At 43.5% G+C, this 16,718-nt stretch overlaps 1 protein-coding gene across 1 annotated transcript; it reads left to right on the top strand.

The window, feature by feature from the left end:
- The first annotated feature begins 151 nt into the window (after positions 1–151).
- TDRD6 (tudor domain containing 6) lies at positions 152–15,007 on the top strand. The gene is made up of 4 exons (XM_036316153.1): positions 152–6,191; positions 8,047–8,165; positions 9,430–9,519; positions 14,570–15,007. Exons 1-4 carry the CDS (start codon positions 152–154, stop codon positions 14,591–14,593), a joined length of 6,273 nt encoding a protein of 2,090 aa, XP_036172046.1. The 3' UTR covers positions 14,594–15,007.
- The last annotated feature ends 1,711 nt before the right edge of the window (positions 15,008–16,718 follow it).

Genomic DNA, 16,718 nt, shown 5'->3' with positions numbered 1-16,718 from the left:
GGCGATTGGCGCGTCGCCTCCGGTGGCCTCGTTGTCTTCCCAGTGCTTTGGTCCAGAGCCCGGGTTGTGCTCCTTCCCGAGGCGCAGGGGGTTCGCGGGCCTGACCCGCCCAGGCCGCTCCGAAGGCGGTAGCCGCGCCGGCGCCGGGGAGATGTGCTCCACCCCCGGGCTGCCCACGCCCGGGACCTCGCTGGCCCTGAGGGTGTCCTTCGTGGCCGTGCATTCTGAGGTGATCCCGGTGCAGCTCTGGGGGCTGGTGGGCGAGCGGCGGGACGAGTACCTGCGGCTGAGCCAAGAGATCCAGGAAGCGGCGGCCACGCGCGGCCCGTGGGCGCTGGGCGGCGCCTCGGCTCTGCCCGGCGAGCTGTGCCTGGTGCAGGTGGGGCTCCGGTGGCACCGCGGCCGGGTGGCCGGCCGGCAGGGCCAGGACAGCCGCGTCTTCCTGCTGGACGAGGGCCGCACCGTCACGGCGGGCGCGGGCTCGCTGGTGCCCGGGCGCAGCGAGTTCTTCCACCTGCCCTCGGAGGTGCTGGGCTGCGTGCTGGCCGGCCTGGTGCCCGCGGGGGGCGGCGGCGGCAGGCCCCAGCACTGGCCGGCCAGCGCCCTGGCCTTCCTCAGCAGCCTGCAGGGCAAGGAGCTGCGCGGGCAGGTCCTGGACGTGCTGCTCCCGCACCGCCTGGTCTTCCTGGAGGTGCCCGCGCTGTTCCAGCAGATGGAGGAGCTGGGCCTGGCCAGGCGGATCCCGCACAGCCTCTTCCGCTCGCTGCTCAAACGCTACCTGCCGGCGGCGGCCTCGGCGGGCCTGGGCTCCGGGGCCCCCGCCTTGCAGCGAGTCCTGCCCAAGCAGGAGCAGCCCAGCCTGGATTACTTCTGCCCGCAGCTGCAGCTGGGCGTGACAGAGCCCATGGTGGTGACGCAGGTGTGCCACCCCCACCGCATCCATTGCCAGCTGCGGAGCTTCTCGCAGGAGATTCGCCGCCTCTCCGAGAGCATGGCCCACATCTACCGGGGTTCCGTGGGGACCGGGGAGGAGAACGACGCCAGTGCCCCCTGGGAGGGGGAGAAGGAAAGCCCGGACAAGTCGGGCTCTCCGTGTGCATCCTGTGGGTTGGACGGACGTTGGTACAGGGCGGTCTTGCTCGAGACCTTTCGGCCGCAGCGCTGTGCCCAGGTGCTTCACATCGACTTCGGCAGGAAGGAACTAGTGAGCTGCAGCAGCCTGCGCTACTTGCTGCCGGAGTACTTCCGGATGCCCGTGGTCACCTACCCCTGTGCCTTGTATGGTCTCTGGGACGGTGGCCGCGGCTGGTCTCGGTCCCAGGTCGGTGGCCTGAAGGCACTGATACTGGGCCGGGCCGTGAATGCAAAGATTGAGTTTTACTGCTCCTTCGAGCATGTGTATTACGTTACCCTGTATGGAGAAGATGGGATGAATCTTAACTGTGCCTTTGGGGCACAGTCCTGTTGCCTGATTGATAGATTCCTTCAGAGCCCGGGAACAGAGGAGGAGGAAGAGGAGGAGGAGGAGGAAGGAGAGGAGGAGGAGGAAGAAGAGGAGGAGGAGGAGGAAGAAGAGGAGGAGCCCGAATTAGCCCTTTACTGTCAGTCTCCTGCTGAAGAAGTGGAGGAAGAGCTTTCACTCCCAGCCCTGAGGTCTGTCCGTTTAAAGATTAATGCCTTCTATGATGCCCAGGTCGAGTTTGTTCAAGATCCTTCTGAGTTCTGGATCCGGTTGCGGAAACACAGGGGCTCCTTCCGCAAGCTGATGAAGAGAATGAGCAGTTTCTATTCCTCCGCCAGGAAGCTGGATGGGATCGTTTTGAAACCGAAATCTGATGACCTCTGCTGTGTGAAATGGACCGAGAATGGTTACTATCGGGCTGTGGTGACCAGATTGGACGCCAAGAATGTGGATGTATTCTTAGTTGATCGAGGCAATTCGGAGAAGGTGGACTGGTGTGACGTGAGGATGCTGCTGCCTCAGTTCAGACGGCTGCCAGGATTGGCTCTGAAGTGCACTCTGGCTGACATTTGGCCTGTGGTAGGAACCTGGAGCCAGGAGGCAATTTCCTTTTTTAAAAAGACTGTGCTCCACAAAGAATTAGTCATCCATGTCCTTGATAAGCAGGATAAGCAGTATGTTGTGGAGATTCTTGATGAATCAAGAACAGGGGAAGAAAACATTGGTAAGGTAATTGCTCAAGCTGGATATGCCAAGTATCAGGAATTTGAAACCCAGGAAAATATCCCTGGATGTACCCACTCCCCAGAGCATGTTTCAAACCATTTCAGTGCTGAGAAGAACAAAATACCTTCTGCCAAGAAGGAAGAAGTAGAACAGAAAGCCAAGGGCGATAATAAAACTACATGTGTTTCAGAAGCTTTGGCGGACACAATAGTTGGTACAAATGTTTCAACGGGACTAGTTGTGCAGGGAAAAGAGAAAAGAATGTCTGTTTATTCTCCTCTTCTACAGAACTTGGAAATTAAGCTAGGCTCTTCTTGTAAAGGAGAGATAAAAATTGGAAGCACAATGGAAGTCAAAGTGTCTTATGCTAAAAACCCTGGCTATTTCTGGTGCCAGCTGACCAGGCACAGGCAAGAATTTAAAGCTTTAGTGTGTGATATTCAGGACTATTGCAAGAATACCCCTACTCCTTACCAGGGATCCACCCCCGCTTGTTTGGCAAAGCGAACAGCAAATGGAAAATGGTCCAGAGCTCTGATCTGGAGTACACAATCTCCAGAGAATGTCAAAGTAGTATTTGTAGATTATGGAGACAAAGATGTGGTATCTGTGACGAATATTTGCGCAATTAGTGAAGCATTTCTCAAAGTTAAGGCTCAGGCTTTTAGGTGCAGTCTTTATAACTTAATTGAACCAACTGGCCAAAATCCTTTTGCTTGGGGTGAAAAGGCAATAAAAGTTTTCCGTGAATTTGTAGTCAATGCATGGAAAGACAATCTAGAATTAAAATGCACAGTATTTGCCACTGCATCAACAGGTGACAAGGAACTGTTTTATATCGTGGATTTGCTAACACCCTTGCAGAGTGCAAGCCATATTTTGGTAGAAAAAGGACTTGCAAGACCAATCAAACTTCCGAAGCTGCTGGGGTTCCCCATTCAGCTATGTTCTTACTACTATTCAACACATGATATAAAAATCGGAAGTGAAGAATTAGTGCTTGTAACACATGTTGTTGACCCTTGGACATTTTATTGCCAGTTGGGAAGAAATGCCCATATTTTAGAAGAGTTGTCCTGTTCTATTATACAATTAAATAAAACTTTGCTGAACATTAAAAAAAAACCCTTGATTCCTGGGGACTTGTGCCTTGCTAAGGATACTGACAGAAATTGGAGTAGGGGGATAATGATAGAAAAAGACCCAAATAAAGTCTTTTTTGTTGATTTTGGCAACATTCGTGTGGTAACAAATGATGATCTGCTTTCCATACCTAGTGATGCATGTGATGTCTTATTTTTGCCCATGCAGGGCATTAGATGCTCATTGTCTGATATTCCTGACCACATACCAGAAGAAGTGACAACATGGTTTCAGGAGACTATTTTAGGCAAGTTATTGAAGGCTGTGGTTGTAGCCAAAGATCCAGATGGAGGACTGATGATAGAACTATATGATGACAGTATTCAAATTAATGCTAATATTAATGAGAAGTTAGCGTTACTTGGTTACAAAGGTAGGGAACGAAAAAAAGAAGAAAGTGAAATACTCTCTACAACAGAAACTCTTGATGTGAAAAAGAAATATATGAAGTTGTCACCTATGGAATATTTAAGCAAACAAGTAGAGAACAAGATATACAATATGGAGATCCTGACAGAATCAGACAAACCTAAGGGCAGCTCAGCAGGTAAGGAACTCAAACTTTCACAAAGTTCAACAAAGACAAACGTAGTCGCTCAACATCGCAACTCTGTGGGGAATGAAAAGAGTGAAGTGTCTTCATTAATAGAAAAGAAAGAAAAAAGGAAACTCATAGAACTAGAAGTCACTCCTTTAGAGAGAAAAAGAGGAGATTCCTGTAACAAAAATTTGCCTATAAAATTGTCCGAGTTTCCACAGAAGACTATAAAGCCTGGCTTTAAAACAACTGTATATATTTCTCATATAAATGACCTTTCAGACTTTTATGTGCAACTAACAGAAGATGAAGCTGCACTCAGTCGTCTTTCAGAGAGATTAAATGATGTTAGCATAAAGCCCAAATGTTATGCAGGTCCTCCTTTGCAAAGAGGAGATATGATATGTGCCACTTTCCCAGATGACAATTTGTGGTATCGTGCTGTGGTCAAGGAAAAACAACCCAGTGACCTTCTTTCCGTACAATTTATAGATTATGGCAATGTTTCCATGATTCCTACTAACAAGATAGGTAAACTTGACCTTGTTCATGCCCTGTTACCAAGGTTGTGCATTCACTGCTCCTTACAGGGACTTTGGGTTCCTGAGATTCTACATTGTAAAGAAATGATGCGTTACTTTTCTCAAAGGACAGGCGAGGCTCCAATAAAATGTGAATTTGTTAAATTCCAAGACAGATGGGAAGTTATTCTTGCTGATGAACATGGGATCATAGCAGAAGATATGATCAGCAGATATACTTTCAGTGAAAAATCTGAAGTAGGACTTTCCATCCAAATAATGAATGGCGCCTTTTCCAAGTCGGCCAACAAAACAGACAGTGGCACTTCAGTATTTCTTAACTGGTATAATCCCAAGATGAAAATGATAAGAGCTTATGCCACTGTGGTAGATGGACCTGAATATTTTTGGTGTCAGTTTGCTGATAGTGAGAAACTTCAGTATTTAGAAGGAAGACTACAAAGTGCTGGAGAATGGACAACAGATGGGAGAAGCTGTATCTCGTGTCCTCATATTGGAGATCCTTGCATAGTGAGATACAGAGAAGATGGGCACTTGTACAGGGCACTTATCACCAATATTTGCAAAGATTCTCTTGTATCTGTCAGGCTTGTGGACTTTGGGAACATTGAAGATTGCGTGGACCCCAAATCCCTCTGGACCATTCCTTCTGAACTTATGGTGATCCCCATGCAAGCCTTTCCCTGTTGTCTCTTGGGATTTCATATTTCAGAGGGTGTGTGCCCTCAAGAGGGAAATGACATTTTTTATGAAATCGTAACGGAAGATGTGTTGGAGATAACAATCTTAGAAATAAAAAAGGATATTTGTGATATCCCTTTAGCAATTGTTGACTTGAAAAGCAAAGGCGAAAGTATTAATGAGAAAATGAAAAGGTATTCTAAGATTGGTATTAGAAACAGTGATCTGCCCTATGAAAAAAATGGCCCAGGGATCAAGGGAGCTCTTAGATCCCCTGGTCCTGATGTCAGACTTAAGAAACCATGTAGTAAGGCCGGGCAAGAGAAAGCATTATATGTGGAACCACAGACAGATGAGTTCTCTGTAAGAATTGAGAAAGACTTAAACATGATTGAAACCAAGCCAAATAAATTCCATGACCCCAAAATGGATACCATTTTTGAAGCTTTTGAAAACCCATGCAAAGACAAGGTTGGCACTGAGGTCCTGGAAGGTCAAGTAGAGTGCCATTTGGTTGACAAAGCAAAGTTTGATGATGAACCAATGACAGGATTGAATGTGTTATTACCGCGTGCTGATGAAACAGAGGAGATACTAGAACTGAATTCACTTGAGATGCTGCTTTCTCCTGATGATGAATCAAAAGAATTCGTGGACCTGGAATCCATGGAGTTACAGCATTCCCTAGTCGGGGATGAAGAAAAAGAAGAACCAGGCCTGGTGCCTCCTGTTGAGCCACTCCCCCTGGTCTGCGACACAGAAGCCACCCTGGAGCCCTTCACAGTGCAGCTGCCCCTCACTTGTGAGGCCGAGAAGCAGCCAGAACTAGACTTACCTACAGCCCAGCTGTGCCTAGAATCCCTGTGTGCTGAGGACACGAGAGAGTCAAGCTGCGTGGAATGGTGTGATGACCAACATATGTTGCCATTGCATCTACATGGAAAGGATTGTGATCCCAAGACACAGGTAGAAATGAACATACATAAAGAAGAATTTACAGAATATAAACACAGAGATGCCATTTCCTCATTGACGTCTCTGCTTTCTGAGGAAGAACCCAGAGATGAGCAGAAACACGGTGCTTTACCAGAGGTCGCAGGTATGTGAGTTTTTTCTCTCACTTTCATTTAGGCTTAACCTGGTGTCTTATTTATTTACTAATTTGTCTTAAAGAAAATAATTCTTATCTAAATTTTTAAATTAACTCTTTGGGGGAACCGATTAAAACCTGAAAAGAGAGTCTGATTTGGAGGGTATTTTTAACATAGGGAAATTATATTGTAAAATTCGTGTAAAATAATACTTTATATGCTGAGTAAAATGCTGACTTATTTTGTGTTTAAAAATAGAATGCTTAAAGTGTGTTTCTAAAACACACTTTACTTTCCAAAAAGTAATCACATTAGAATGTAAAACAACAAACACCACCTTTGAAATAAAGAGGTTATATTTTTTTGGTGTTTTTTAAAAAAAAATGTGGGTTTGGGTTGTGTGTGTGTGTGTCTGTTTCCAAACATTACTATAGGCATGAATTTATGATAGGGATCATTTCAGCAGAGATTTCAAATTTAACTGTTTTGCTTCATGCAGGTACTTTGCCATTCATTTAGAATCCCTTAAAAAAAAAACTAGATTATGGAGCCTATGCAAACCAAAAAAGTTAACAGCCAGGAGTAAATATTGGAGAACATTTATTGTCATTAACTTTCTATAAATTATTACTACTGCTATTTTCTTAGCTGCTTAATAAGATTCAAAGTTAGATGAAATGGCTAACTTTCAGTGTGTTTTTTTATAATCAATGTAACTTTTTAATAATTGTTATATTATTCAACTTGAGTTATTGTACAAAATAGAGAAAACAATAGGCTAAGGAGAATGAAAATCACCATAATTGCATTACCAAGAAATGGCCACAGTTAACACCATGGTGTACTTCCTTTCTGTTGTCTTTCTGCATATGTGTGTGTTTATTTACAGAGTTTGAAAAACTAAAGAGATCAGACTATCCTACAGTGTTCAATGCTGCATTTTAATCTCTTAAATATGCCTTCAAAATAATTTAATTTCATAGTATGCCATCCTGTGGATATATGATGATTTATTTAAATATTAAACTAGATTTTTAGTCTTAGTTGTTCCATTTCAGAATAGTAAGTAATAGCTTTGTGATAAGATTGTCTGTTCATTTGCAATATGCTGCTTTGCTATAGAAATGGTTGTTGTAACCATAGACCACACCACCTCTGGCAAGAATAGCCTGCTTTTTGTAGTAGTTTTTAATGTTAGAATCAGACTCACATCTTTAAAAAACATAACACATGGTGATGGTTTTTTGTTTGTTTTGTTTTGTTTTTGAGGAAAATGGTAAGGAATTATCTGGGGAGGGACCCTGTTAGAATTTAAATAAAATCAAGGAAAGATGACAGACTTAGAACATATTGTATTGTACATGATGCCAATTATATAGAAACTAGAGGCCTGGTGCACAAAAATCTGTGAACTGGAGGGGGCGGGGGTTGTCCCACAGCCCGACCTGTGCCATCTCACAGTCTGGGACCCCTCAGGAGATAACCACCTGCTGGCTTAGGCCGACTCCCCGGGTTGCACATGGCAGGCCCGGATCTGGCGGCAGGGCAGGCGGCCGATTGCGCTTCCCTGCCCCACTGCCCCCGGTCACACACGGCAGGCCCAGATCCCGTGCCAGGTTGGCGGGTGGCGGATGGCACTGCCCCGCCCCGCCTGCAGTATGCAAATTTAATGGCCTTCTTTGTTGGGTTAATTTGTATACTCTTCTGATTGGCTGATGGGTGTAGTGAAGGTACAGTCAATTAGCATCTTTGTCTTTTATTAGTGTAGATAGCAACGGCAGATTAGGAAAATGCTTTGCTCATGCATCTAATATTAAGGAATGAAGAGGCATGCATTGAGTTTTACTCTATTCAATCTGGCAGCTCAACCAGAGAACACGTACACTTTGAAAGGATTTACTGTTGGATCCAAATGTGTTGTGTGGTCAAGACACACATGGTCTAAATGTGAGATTTTGGAAATAGCTGAAGAAGGTACAAAGGTTAGTACAGTTGAAGTACTTTATCTCAAAATGTACCTGAATATTGTTAAGGAAATTTTATAAGCTGAGAAAATGCAGTTAAACAGAAGTTCACCTGTTCATCCCCCCTCATATTTTGATGCAGTCCAAAATATCATTTTAAGAGTTCATGGATGAGCATCCTAGCAAGAAATTGTGCTAGGCTCTTTCCTCCTTACCTCTAAAATTCTATCAATCACCAGGTTCCACACTTTCCACTTCCAATCTGTCAAAACATTTTAGATATCTTGCCACTGCCTTTGTCGAGTCCCTCATTTCACAACCAGATTATTCTAATAACCTTCTATTTGGTTCACATCTGGTCTTCCTTCAGTTGATTCTCTACACAGCCAGTGTGAAGTTTGTCAAATGCCAATCTGAGTACATCATTCCTGTGTGTCAAAGTTCTTGGGGACTTGCAGTTGATTGTGTCTGTCCTGTGACCTGAAAACCATTGTATCAGAATCACCTGGTGTGTTTACTTAAAATGTAGGTTTCCAGGCTGTTCCCTGGCTGGCTGACTCAGAACTTCTGGGAGTAGGACCAGGACTGTGCATTCTTATACCATTAAAATTTGAGAGCCACTCATCTAGATTAGAAAAGTCAAGCTCATCAACATGACATTGTCCTCCGGATTGAAGTGTCAATGTACCTCTCCAGCCTTAGGTCTTGCTCCTTTATGTTTTGTACTTTACATCAGATGAACATCAGACTGCTTGGTTTCTCGTATATGTATGATTCTGTTTGGCTTCTTTGATTGATGTATTTAATAATGCAGTTAGTTCTATTTGCCTGTATTCTGTCCCCTGTCAAACTGGTTAATTTCCACTTATCTTTAAAAGATTTACTTCAACCATTGCTTCTTCCAGGAAGCATTCACTTGCTCTGTTTTCTAAATTTCTCTATCTCTCCCCTTTCCCTAACCTTCAAAGAGCTTTATGTCTTCTTTATATTTCTGTATCTCCTGCTGCAGAAATCTGTTATGCAATTTACTGCTTAGAGCTCTGTTTCTCCACTAAATTTTGAACCCCTTGAGATCTAAATTTAATCCATCTTTGATCTCTAAGCATGTTCAATATATGTTTTTTGAACTAAAGTATCACTGAGTTGAAACATAAGACTGAAATTTAATACAATTATTTGTATTGCCTTTTAAGGTATTTCATTTTTGAAAGGATTGTTGGGGTACAAGAATCAGTTAGTTTTTGGAAACTACCAATGTTCATTACATTTTTTTCTATGGTAGGTTTTGAACCTTTCAAATGGTATGGAGGAGATAGTAAACCCTGAGAATGTCTGGAATGGCATACCCAAATTGGATAAGAGTCCATCTAAGGTATGGAATTATAGAAATAGTAATTAATAAGAGCATTGTCCTTCATTTTGAAAGGTGATAACTATTGCCAAAGACCTTGTGTTTAGGAATAATAGAGAAAAAGTACTAATATTGTAATGACAATGAAAAACAGCAATAACAGAATCAATGTTTCAGGGCTTTATGCTTCATACCCTTTTGGACAACCTAGTTATTAATGTTTTACTCTTTGATTTTCATTTTGGGACTTAAAAAATTAAAATTGTTCAGTGTCCACGACCTTTATAAAATATGGTTTGATGCAGAAAATCTAGGACAATGGCAAAGTTGAAAAGGAGAGAGTATCAGTCACCTGTAATATATTCATCCAAAGATAAACACATTGGTCAATGTGGTTTTCTTTTATAGTTTTTCTGCTTATATGGAATGTAAACATGCCATCTACTAGTATGTATTTTGAACATAGTTTGTTTTATTCTATATACAGTTTTACATTTTGTTCTTCATTCAAGATTATAAGGTGGGCAATTTCTGTTGCCATTATGATATGTATGGGCATTTGAATTTATCCTATTTGGATAAATTTAAATCTCATGATGCATTAACTTACAAAGGACTATTTTTTGTGATACATTAATTCACCATGGTCTGGGATTCTATTTGATTACATTAAAAAATTTTTTTTTATCTGAGCTATTTTCTTTTACCATAAGAATAGGTCTCATGAATTCATTTCTGTACAGACATCACACACATGATGCTATTAGGAGTTGAAAGCATCCAGGAGAACTATTCCTCTTCATGAAATCTTTAATAAACCACCTATCTGTGGATCACCATTGATAATGTGTTTGAAAAGTAGCCCTTGAACAATACACCAGACACCAGAGTTGTGGGAGTTTGGGAGCTAACCATTCGAAGAGGTTACTTCCTTCCCTGTGTTAAATGCTCCCATGGAGATGGACCAGAGGAATGAATAGCTGAAGGATAGAAAATGTACTTGAGGTGATTCTTCACTATAAAATCAGATCCTTTTTAAAGGATTACTTTTTGTTGTTTACCATTTTTCTCGTTTATCGATGGCCCCCTTTCTGATTTTAATTATTTTGTGCCTACAGTAAAGAACTGGTTATAATCCAAGGGTTCGTTTTGCTGGGCTATAGTCCAAACACTGGGGAAAGATCTTTCCTTCATGTCATTGGATGATAACACCATTAAAGGACACTTTTGTTTATAAAACAGATTGCCAAGTCTTAAAGATACCATTACCCCGAATCTGCAAACAGAAATGGTTTATCAATTTCCTTGTCTGTCAGTAGTAAGAAAAACAAAAACAACTCTAGCTAAAATGTTAAATGTGCTTAAGAGGATAAATAGCCAAGAAGAGGAATTCTTGAAATAGGAAGTGCTTGTTGATTGAATTAATCTTGAAAGTTAGATTGTGAATCTGATAAATTCATAGTTTAAAGGCTTTTTTCAGTGTTAATCCTATTTAATAAAGAGGTAATATGCAAATTTACCCTCACACCCTCACAAGATGACTGCCTATGACCAGGCTGGCAGGGGGGTTAGTGAGGGACAACCAAATGACTGAACAAGCAGGCTATGTGGGGAGACCAGGCCGCCAGGGGGCGTTAGTGAGGGACGACCAGGCTGGCAGGGGGGCAGTTGGGGGTGACCAGGCCAGCAGGGGTGGCAGTTGGGGGTGATTAGGCTGGCGGGGGCGGGAGGGTGGGCAATGAGGGGTGACCAGGCCGCCGGGGGGGGACCGTTAGGAGCGACCAGGCCGGCAGGGGGGCGCAGTTAGGGGCGACCAGGCAGGCAGGCAGGTGAGCGATTAGGAGCCAGCAGTCCAGGATTGTGAGAGGGATGTCCAACTGCCAGTTTAGGCCCAATCCCTGGGATTGGGGCTAAATCCGCAGTCGGACATCCCCCAAGGGGTCCCGGATTGGAGAGGGTGCAGGCTGGGCTAAGAGGACCCCCCGCCCCATGCACAAATTTCATGCACCAGGCCTCTAATTAGCTTATATGTTCAAATCATTTATATATGTTAAATGGTCTCTTGGAATTTTCTTTCAGGATTTTTAGTTTTATGTATATGGTACAGTTCAATTTGGGGGAGTTCCTGGTCATTGCAGGGTCATGTTCATAAGAAGCACACTTGTTCTTAGAATTGAGATTATGAATGAAATCAGCTCTTGGTGGCTTTACTAGTATGTGAAAAATACACACTAGTCAAGGAGAACAATGGACTAACTGGCTATCAGCCTTGTTAACATCATTCTAGCAAAATAGAAAATATGCCCATCTAATAAAAGACAAACAGGGTAACTGACCATACCTTCGCTATGCTTCCCATTGGCTAATCTGGGCGATATGCAAATTAACTGCCAAGAAAGATGGCGGTTAACTTGCACACATGGGCGCAATGATGGGAGGAGGCGAAAGGGGGAGGACGGAAGAACGGTGATCAGAAACCCAGGCGGCAGGCAATAGCTAAGAGGACCCCCCCTCCATGCATAAATTTCATGCACCAGGCCTCTAGTTAGCTTATATGTTCAAATCATCTATGTATGTTAAATGGTCTCTTGGAATTTCTTTCAGGATTTTTAGTTTTATGTATATGGCACAGTTCAATTTGGGGGAGTTCCTGGTCATTGAGTTCCCCCCCAGGGCTGCCTTTGCCCTGCCCCCGGGCCCTGGATTGGAGAACCAGGGCCGCCTTTGCCCGCCCCCCAGCCGATGATTGCGATCAGAAAGCCCGGCTGCAGGCAAGGCGGCACCCCCGGAACCCAGGCGCTGCTTTGCCTGCGGCCGTGATCCTGATAGCGAAAGTGGAGGCATGCCTAAGGATTTTTTGTACATGTCCCACAGTCTAGAAGCAGAGTCAGAATCAAGAAGTGGAGTCTTACCTCAGCGCTGGGGTGTTTAAAAGTATCTAAAAATAGCAGTTCCATTGTAGAGTCCACCACCATGTTTGCCCCGACGGGAGGCATGCTGAGGACTTCCAGGGCAGCCCTATAATCTCCAGGCGGCGACAGCAGCTCTGGAGGGGGAAAAACTGCAGCACTTCCTGTGTCGGAAGTGCTAGCACCGCAAACCTTGGCCTATCTCCAGCACAGCAGACAAAGGCTGAGAGAGGAGAGGTGGGTACGCTGGCTCCAGTGGTCCAAATCCTGTCATTGTCTGCATTACCTAGCCTCGGTGCCCTCCAGGGCAGCCTCAGTGCCACTGCAGAGGAGGCTTTGGAAAGGGTGGTGGTGAGGAGAATGCTTCCGACTCTGGATACCCAGTGAAACTGCGGTCAGGAGCCTTTCTAAGGCTGGCAGGAAAACGCGGCAATGAGTGAAGAATAATGTCTCAAAATGAAGAGGTCGGTTTTTTTTTTCTCATCAGCAAAATGTGAATATTACCTAACCCACAGGCTTTGCAAGAATTAACTGAAATAAAATTCCAGAAATCGTATAATGGCCAGGCTGAAGTAGATAGGTTGGTTGAGCATGAGCGTGGTCCTGTGCATGGAAAGGTTGCAGGTTCGATTCTAGGTCAGGGCACATACCTGGGTTTCAAGTTGGATCCCTGGTCCGGGCTCCTAAGGAAGGCAACTGCAGGGATGTTTCTTACATTGATGTTTCTCTCTCCCTATCCCACTCCCTTCCACTCTCTCTAAAAATCAATGGAAAAATGAACTAATGCCATATCTACAAATGTGGATAATCTAAAAAAAAAAAAAAAGTGGGGGGCCCTAACTGGTTTGGCTCAGTGGATAGATCATCAGCCTGCAGATTGAAAGCTTCTAGGATTGAATCTGGTCAAGGGCATGTACATTGGTTGCAGGCACATCCCCAGTTGGGGGTGTGCAGGAGGCAGCTGATCGGTGTTTCTCTCTCATTGCTATTCCTAACTCTCTATCCCTCTCCCTTTCTTTCCATTGAAAGAATCGATATATTTAGAAAAAAAAAAACGGGTAAAAGAGGTTGAATATGTACTGTATAATTTAAAGTATGTAAAAAAAAATAACTTTTTAGGGGCATATATTTTATCTATACTAAAAAAAGAGTAATATGCTAATTAGACCAGACATCTTTCAGACATCCATCCAGACATCCTTTCTGGACAAAGCCACTGTGTTGGGGGCCAAGGCAGAAGGCTGTTACAGGCGATCAGGCTGGCAGGGGAGGGCACTCAGGGGCAACCAGGCCGCCAGGGAAGGGCAGTTAAGGGTGACCAGGCTGGTAGGGGAGGGCAGTTAGGGGCGATCAGGCTGGCAGGCAGAGGCAGTTAGGGGTGATCAGGCAGGCAGGGGAGCAGTTAGGGGTGATCCAGCTGGCAGGGCAGCAGTTGGGGTGATCAGGCTGGCAGACAGAGGTGCTTAGAGGTGATCAGACAGGCAGGCAGAGACGTTAGGGATGATCAGGCAGAGGTGGTTAGGGGTGATCAGGCAGGCAGGGAAGCAGTTAGGGGCATCAGGCAGGCAGGCAGAGTGGTTAGGGGCAATCAGGCAGGTAAGCAGGTGAGCTGTTAGGAGCCAGCAGTCCCGGATTGTGAGAGGGGTCCCGGATTGGAGATGGTGCAGACCGGGCTGAGGGACCCCTCCCGTGCACGAATTTCATGCACCAGGCCTCTAACTTTATAGTATTTTAGAGAAACTTTATTTGATAATAGGTAATGTATGAGAACCAAAACACTACAAAGAAAACATTTTTATAGGGATAATTCTCTGTAGCAGGGGTGGGCAAACTTTTTGACTTGAGGGCCACAATGGGTTCTTAAACTGGACTCAGAAGAAGGAGCTACGGCCATGTTTCCCGACGTTGCCATGTTAACACTGCTGCTGGTGAAGGAGCGGAGGGGAGAGCAAGAGAACCCTCCGCTCTTTCGGCTCCGCGGGCCGGAGGATAGAACAGCCGAACGGGCCGGATCCGGCCCTCGGGCCGTAGTTTGCCCACGGCTGCTCTGTAGTCATTAGAATACTCACTCATCCTCCCTCCCCATTTTTAGAGGACATTAAATTTGTGGTGGTCACTCTCATGTAAGTAATTTTGTTTTTCTTTTTCTTTCTCAACCTCAGAAAAGGGGCCTGGAGGTCACATAGATTTAGCTGTGGATCCAGTCAGAGCTGCTCTTAGACAAGAGGCGTGGCATCCAGACCAATGGAGTCTTTGAGCTAATTGAGAGCCTGAATCACAAGAAGTTGTCATGTTTTGGAAACTTTGATATTTGTTGAAAACCAAATAGATCTCAGGTTGAGGGTGCAGTGTATTTATAGTCATATTGCTGAACGTATATGGATCCGGGATCTTTATTTTGCTAACCAATTTACTAACACATTAGGTCATATTTTAAAAAATTGTTATTATTTTAAAATACAGTGTTTAAATTTTAAAAAGTATAGGTTTATGACAAGTATATTTTATGATGCTACTTAGGAGGATGGTTTTGTAACTCCTTCAGGATTTTTGTTTTTATTTCAGAAGCTTTGTCTTCTCTGTCTAAATATTTGACTAATTGCCTGTTTGAAATTAGAAGTATTCTAATATGATACAATATTTGAATAAAGTTTATCCTTTAAGATGTAATGATCTTCTTTCATTAAAAAGAAAATAGAATCCTGGAATATCCATAGTGAAGGAACCACAATTCTACAGTTGGGGGAAAGAGAGCAGCATTAAATGCTAGCTCCAGGTTTAGTCACATAGATGGTACTTTAAATGCATTTTCTTATTTACTCCTCAACTCTAGGCACATATTAATATTATTCCTATTTTATAGGTGAGAAAATGGGAACTTTTTACAGAAGCTGAATAACTTGCCTAAGGTCAAAGAGCGAGAGGCTTGATCAAACTGGACCCATCTAACATCAAAGTCTATGCTTTTAAAAATATGGTTGCAAGTGGTAGTATGCAAAGTCCAGATCCTAGCATCAGGAAATAAATCCTACTTATATATTGCTTACTATATATGTGACCTATGCAGGTTATATAATATCTTTGAGCCTTGATCTTCCTAATCTGTGAAATGGGGATAATAAAACCTTTCTTGCAGTATTTTTAAGATTATAAATAATTTATATAAAGTACCTGAAAAAGAGTAGGCATTCAATAGGTATTTCCTTCTTTTCCCTGAAAGATGTTCAGTATACTAGGATTGTGATTTTTTTTTAACCTTAACTCATTGGATCCTTTCAGCAGATAGTTTCTTCTTTCCACAGCAGCAGGTGTCACCAACAAAGGATTTGAAAGAGGTGCTATTGAATGGGGACAGCCATACAGTTGGAATGGTTATCCATTTCTAAAATGAGGTTTGCGACATGAGAATGGGAAAAGATGTTTGCGTAGGAAACATTATCAGACCTCGAAGCTGGAAGGGAATCATGAGAATAGGGAACCTTAAAAGCTGGGTGTAATTTCAAAAAGCAAAAAGGAGATGGTTTTGCATTTAATGTACTGAAGGTAGATAAGTATATGGTTGTTCCGGAGATAATGGACAGACAAGTTTGGCTCAACATGAAGGAGACATAGTTGTGAATTCCTGAGAGAAATGTCAGAGAAGGCTTTTTAGGGCCAGATTACAGGAAGCCTGCAGTTTCATGCTGAGGAATTTAAACATTTTTAATCTGAATGGCTATATAGGTAGGAGAAACCAAATTTCTCAAAATGGGTCTTTGTGCACCTTAACACATTAAGACAGGCCCGAAGTGCCATTTCAGAACACAGTTACTTAGTAACTGGGCAGAAGGGGTAGCAATGGAATAGTCATAGTGAACCAAGCTTCTTACCAAGTACTAATTATCCCTGTTCACACAGGCTTAATTAAATATAAAGAAGTCAGAGAAGGCCATACTTAGACCAAAATATACTTAGCTAATCAGTGGCGTAAGTTTTTACCCTTTAGGAAACTAAAAAAATGTTTCCCTTGACTCCTGAACATATAAGTGCATAATGTTTAAGGCAGTGGTTCTCAACCTGTGGGTCGAGACCCCTTTTGGGGTCAAACGACCCTTTCACAGAGGTCGCCTAAGACCATCGGAAAACACATATATATTTACATATTGTTTTTGTGATTAATCACTGTGCTTTAATTATGTTCAATTTGTAACAATGAAATTGGGGGTCACCACAACATGAGGAACTGCATTAAAGGGTCGCGGCGTTAGGAAGGCTGAGAACCACTAGTTTAAGATATTCTTTTCCCTCCACTTATTGTGATATTCTATTTCC

This window comes from Myotis myotis, unplaced genomic scaffold (assembly GCF_014108235.1).
Source record: "Myotis myotis isolate mMyoMyo1 unplaced genomic scaffold, mMyoMyo1.p scaffold_m19_p_7, whole genome shotgun sequence".
NCBI classification, from domain to species: Eukaryota; Metazoa; Chordata; class Mammalia; order Chiroptera; family Vespertilionidae; genus Myotis; species Myotis myotis.
Note: the sequence above shows the minus strand (reverse complement) of the source record. Positions and strands in the feature narration are given on the sequence as shown.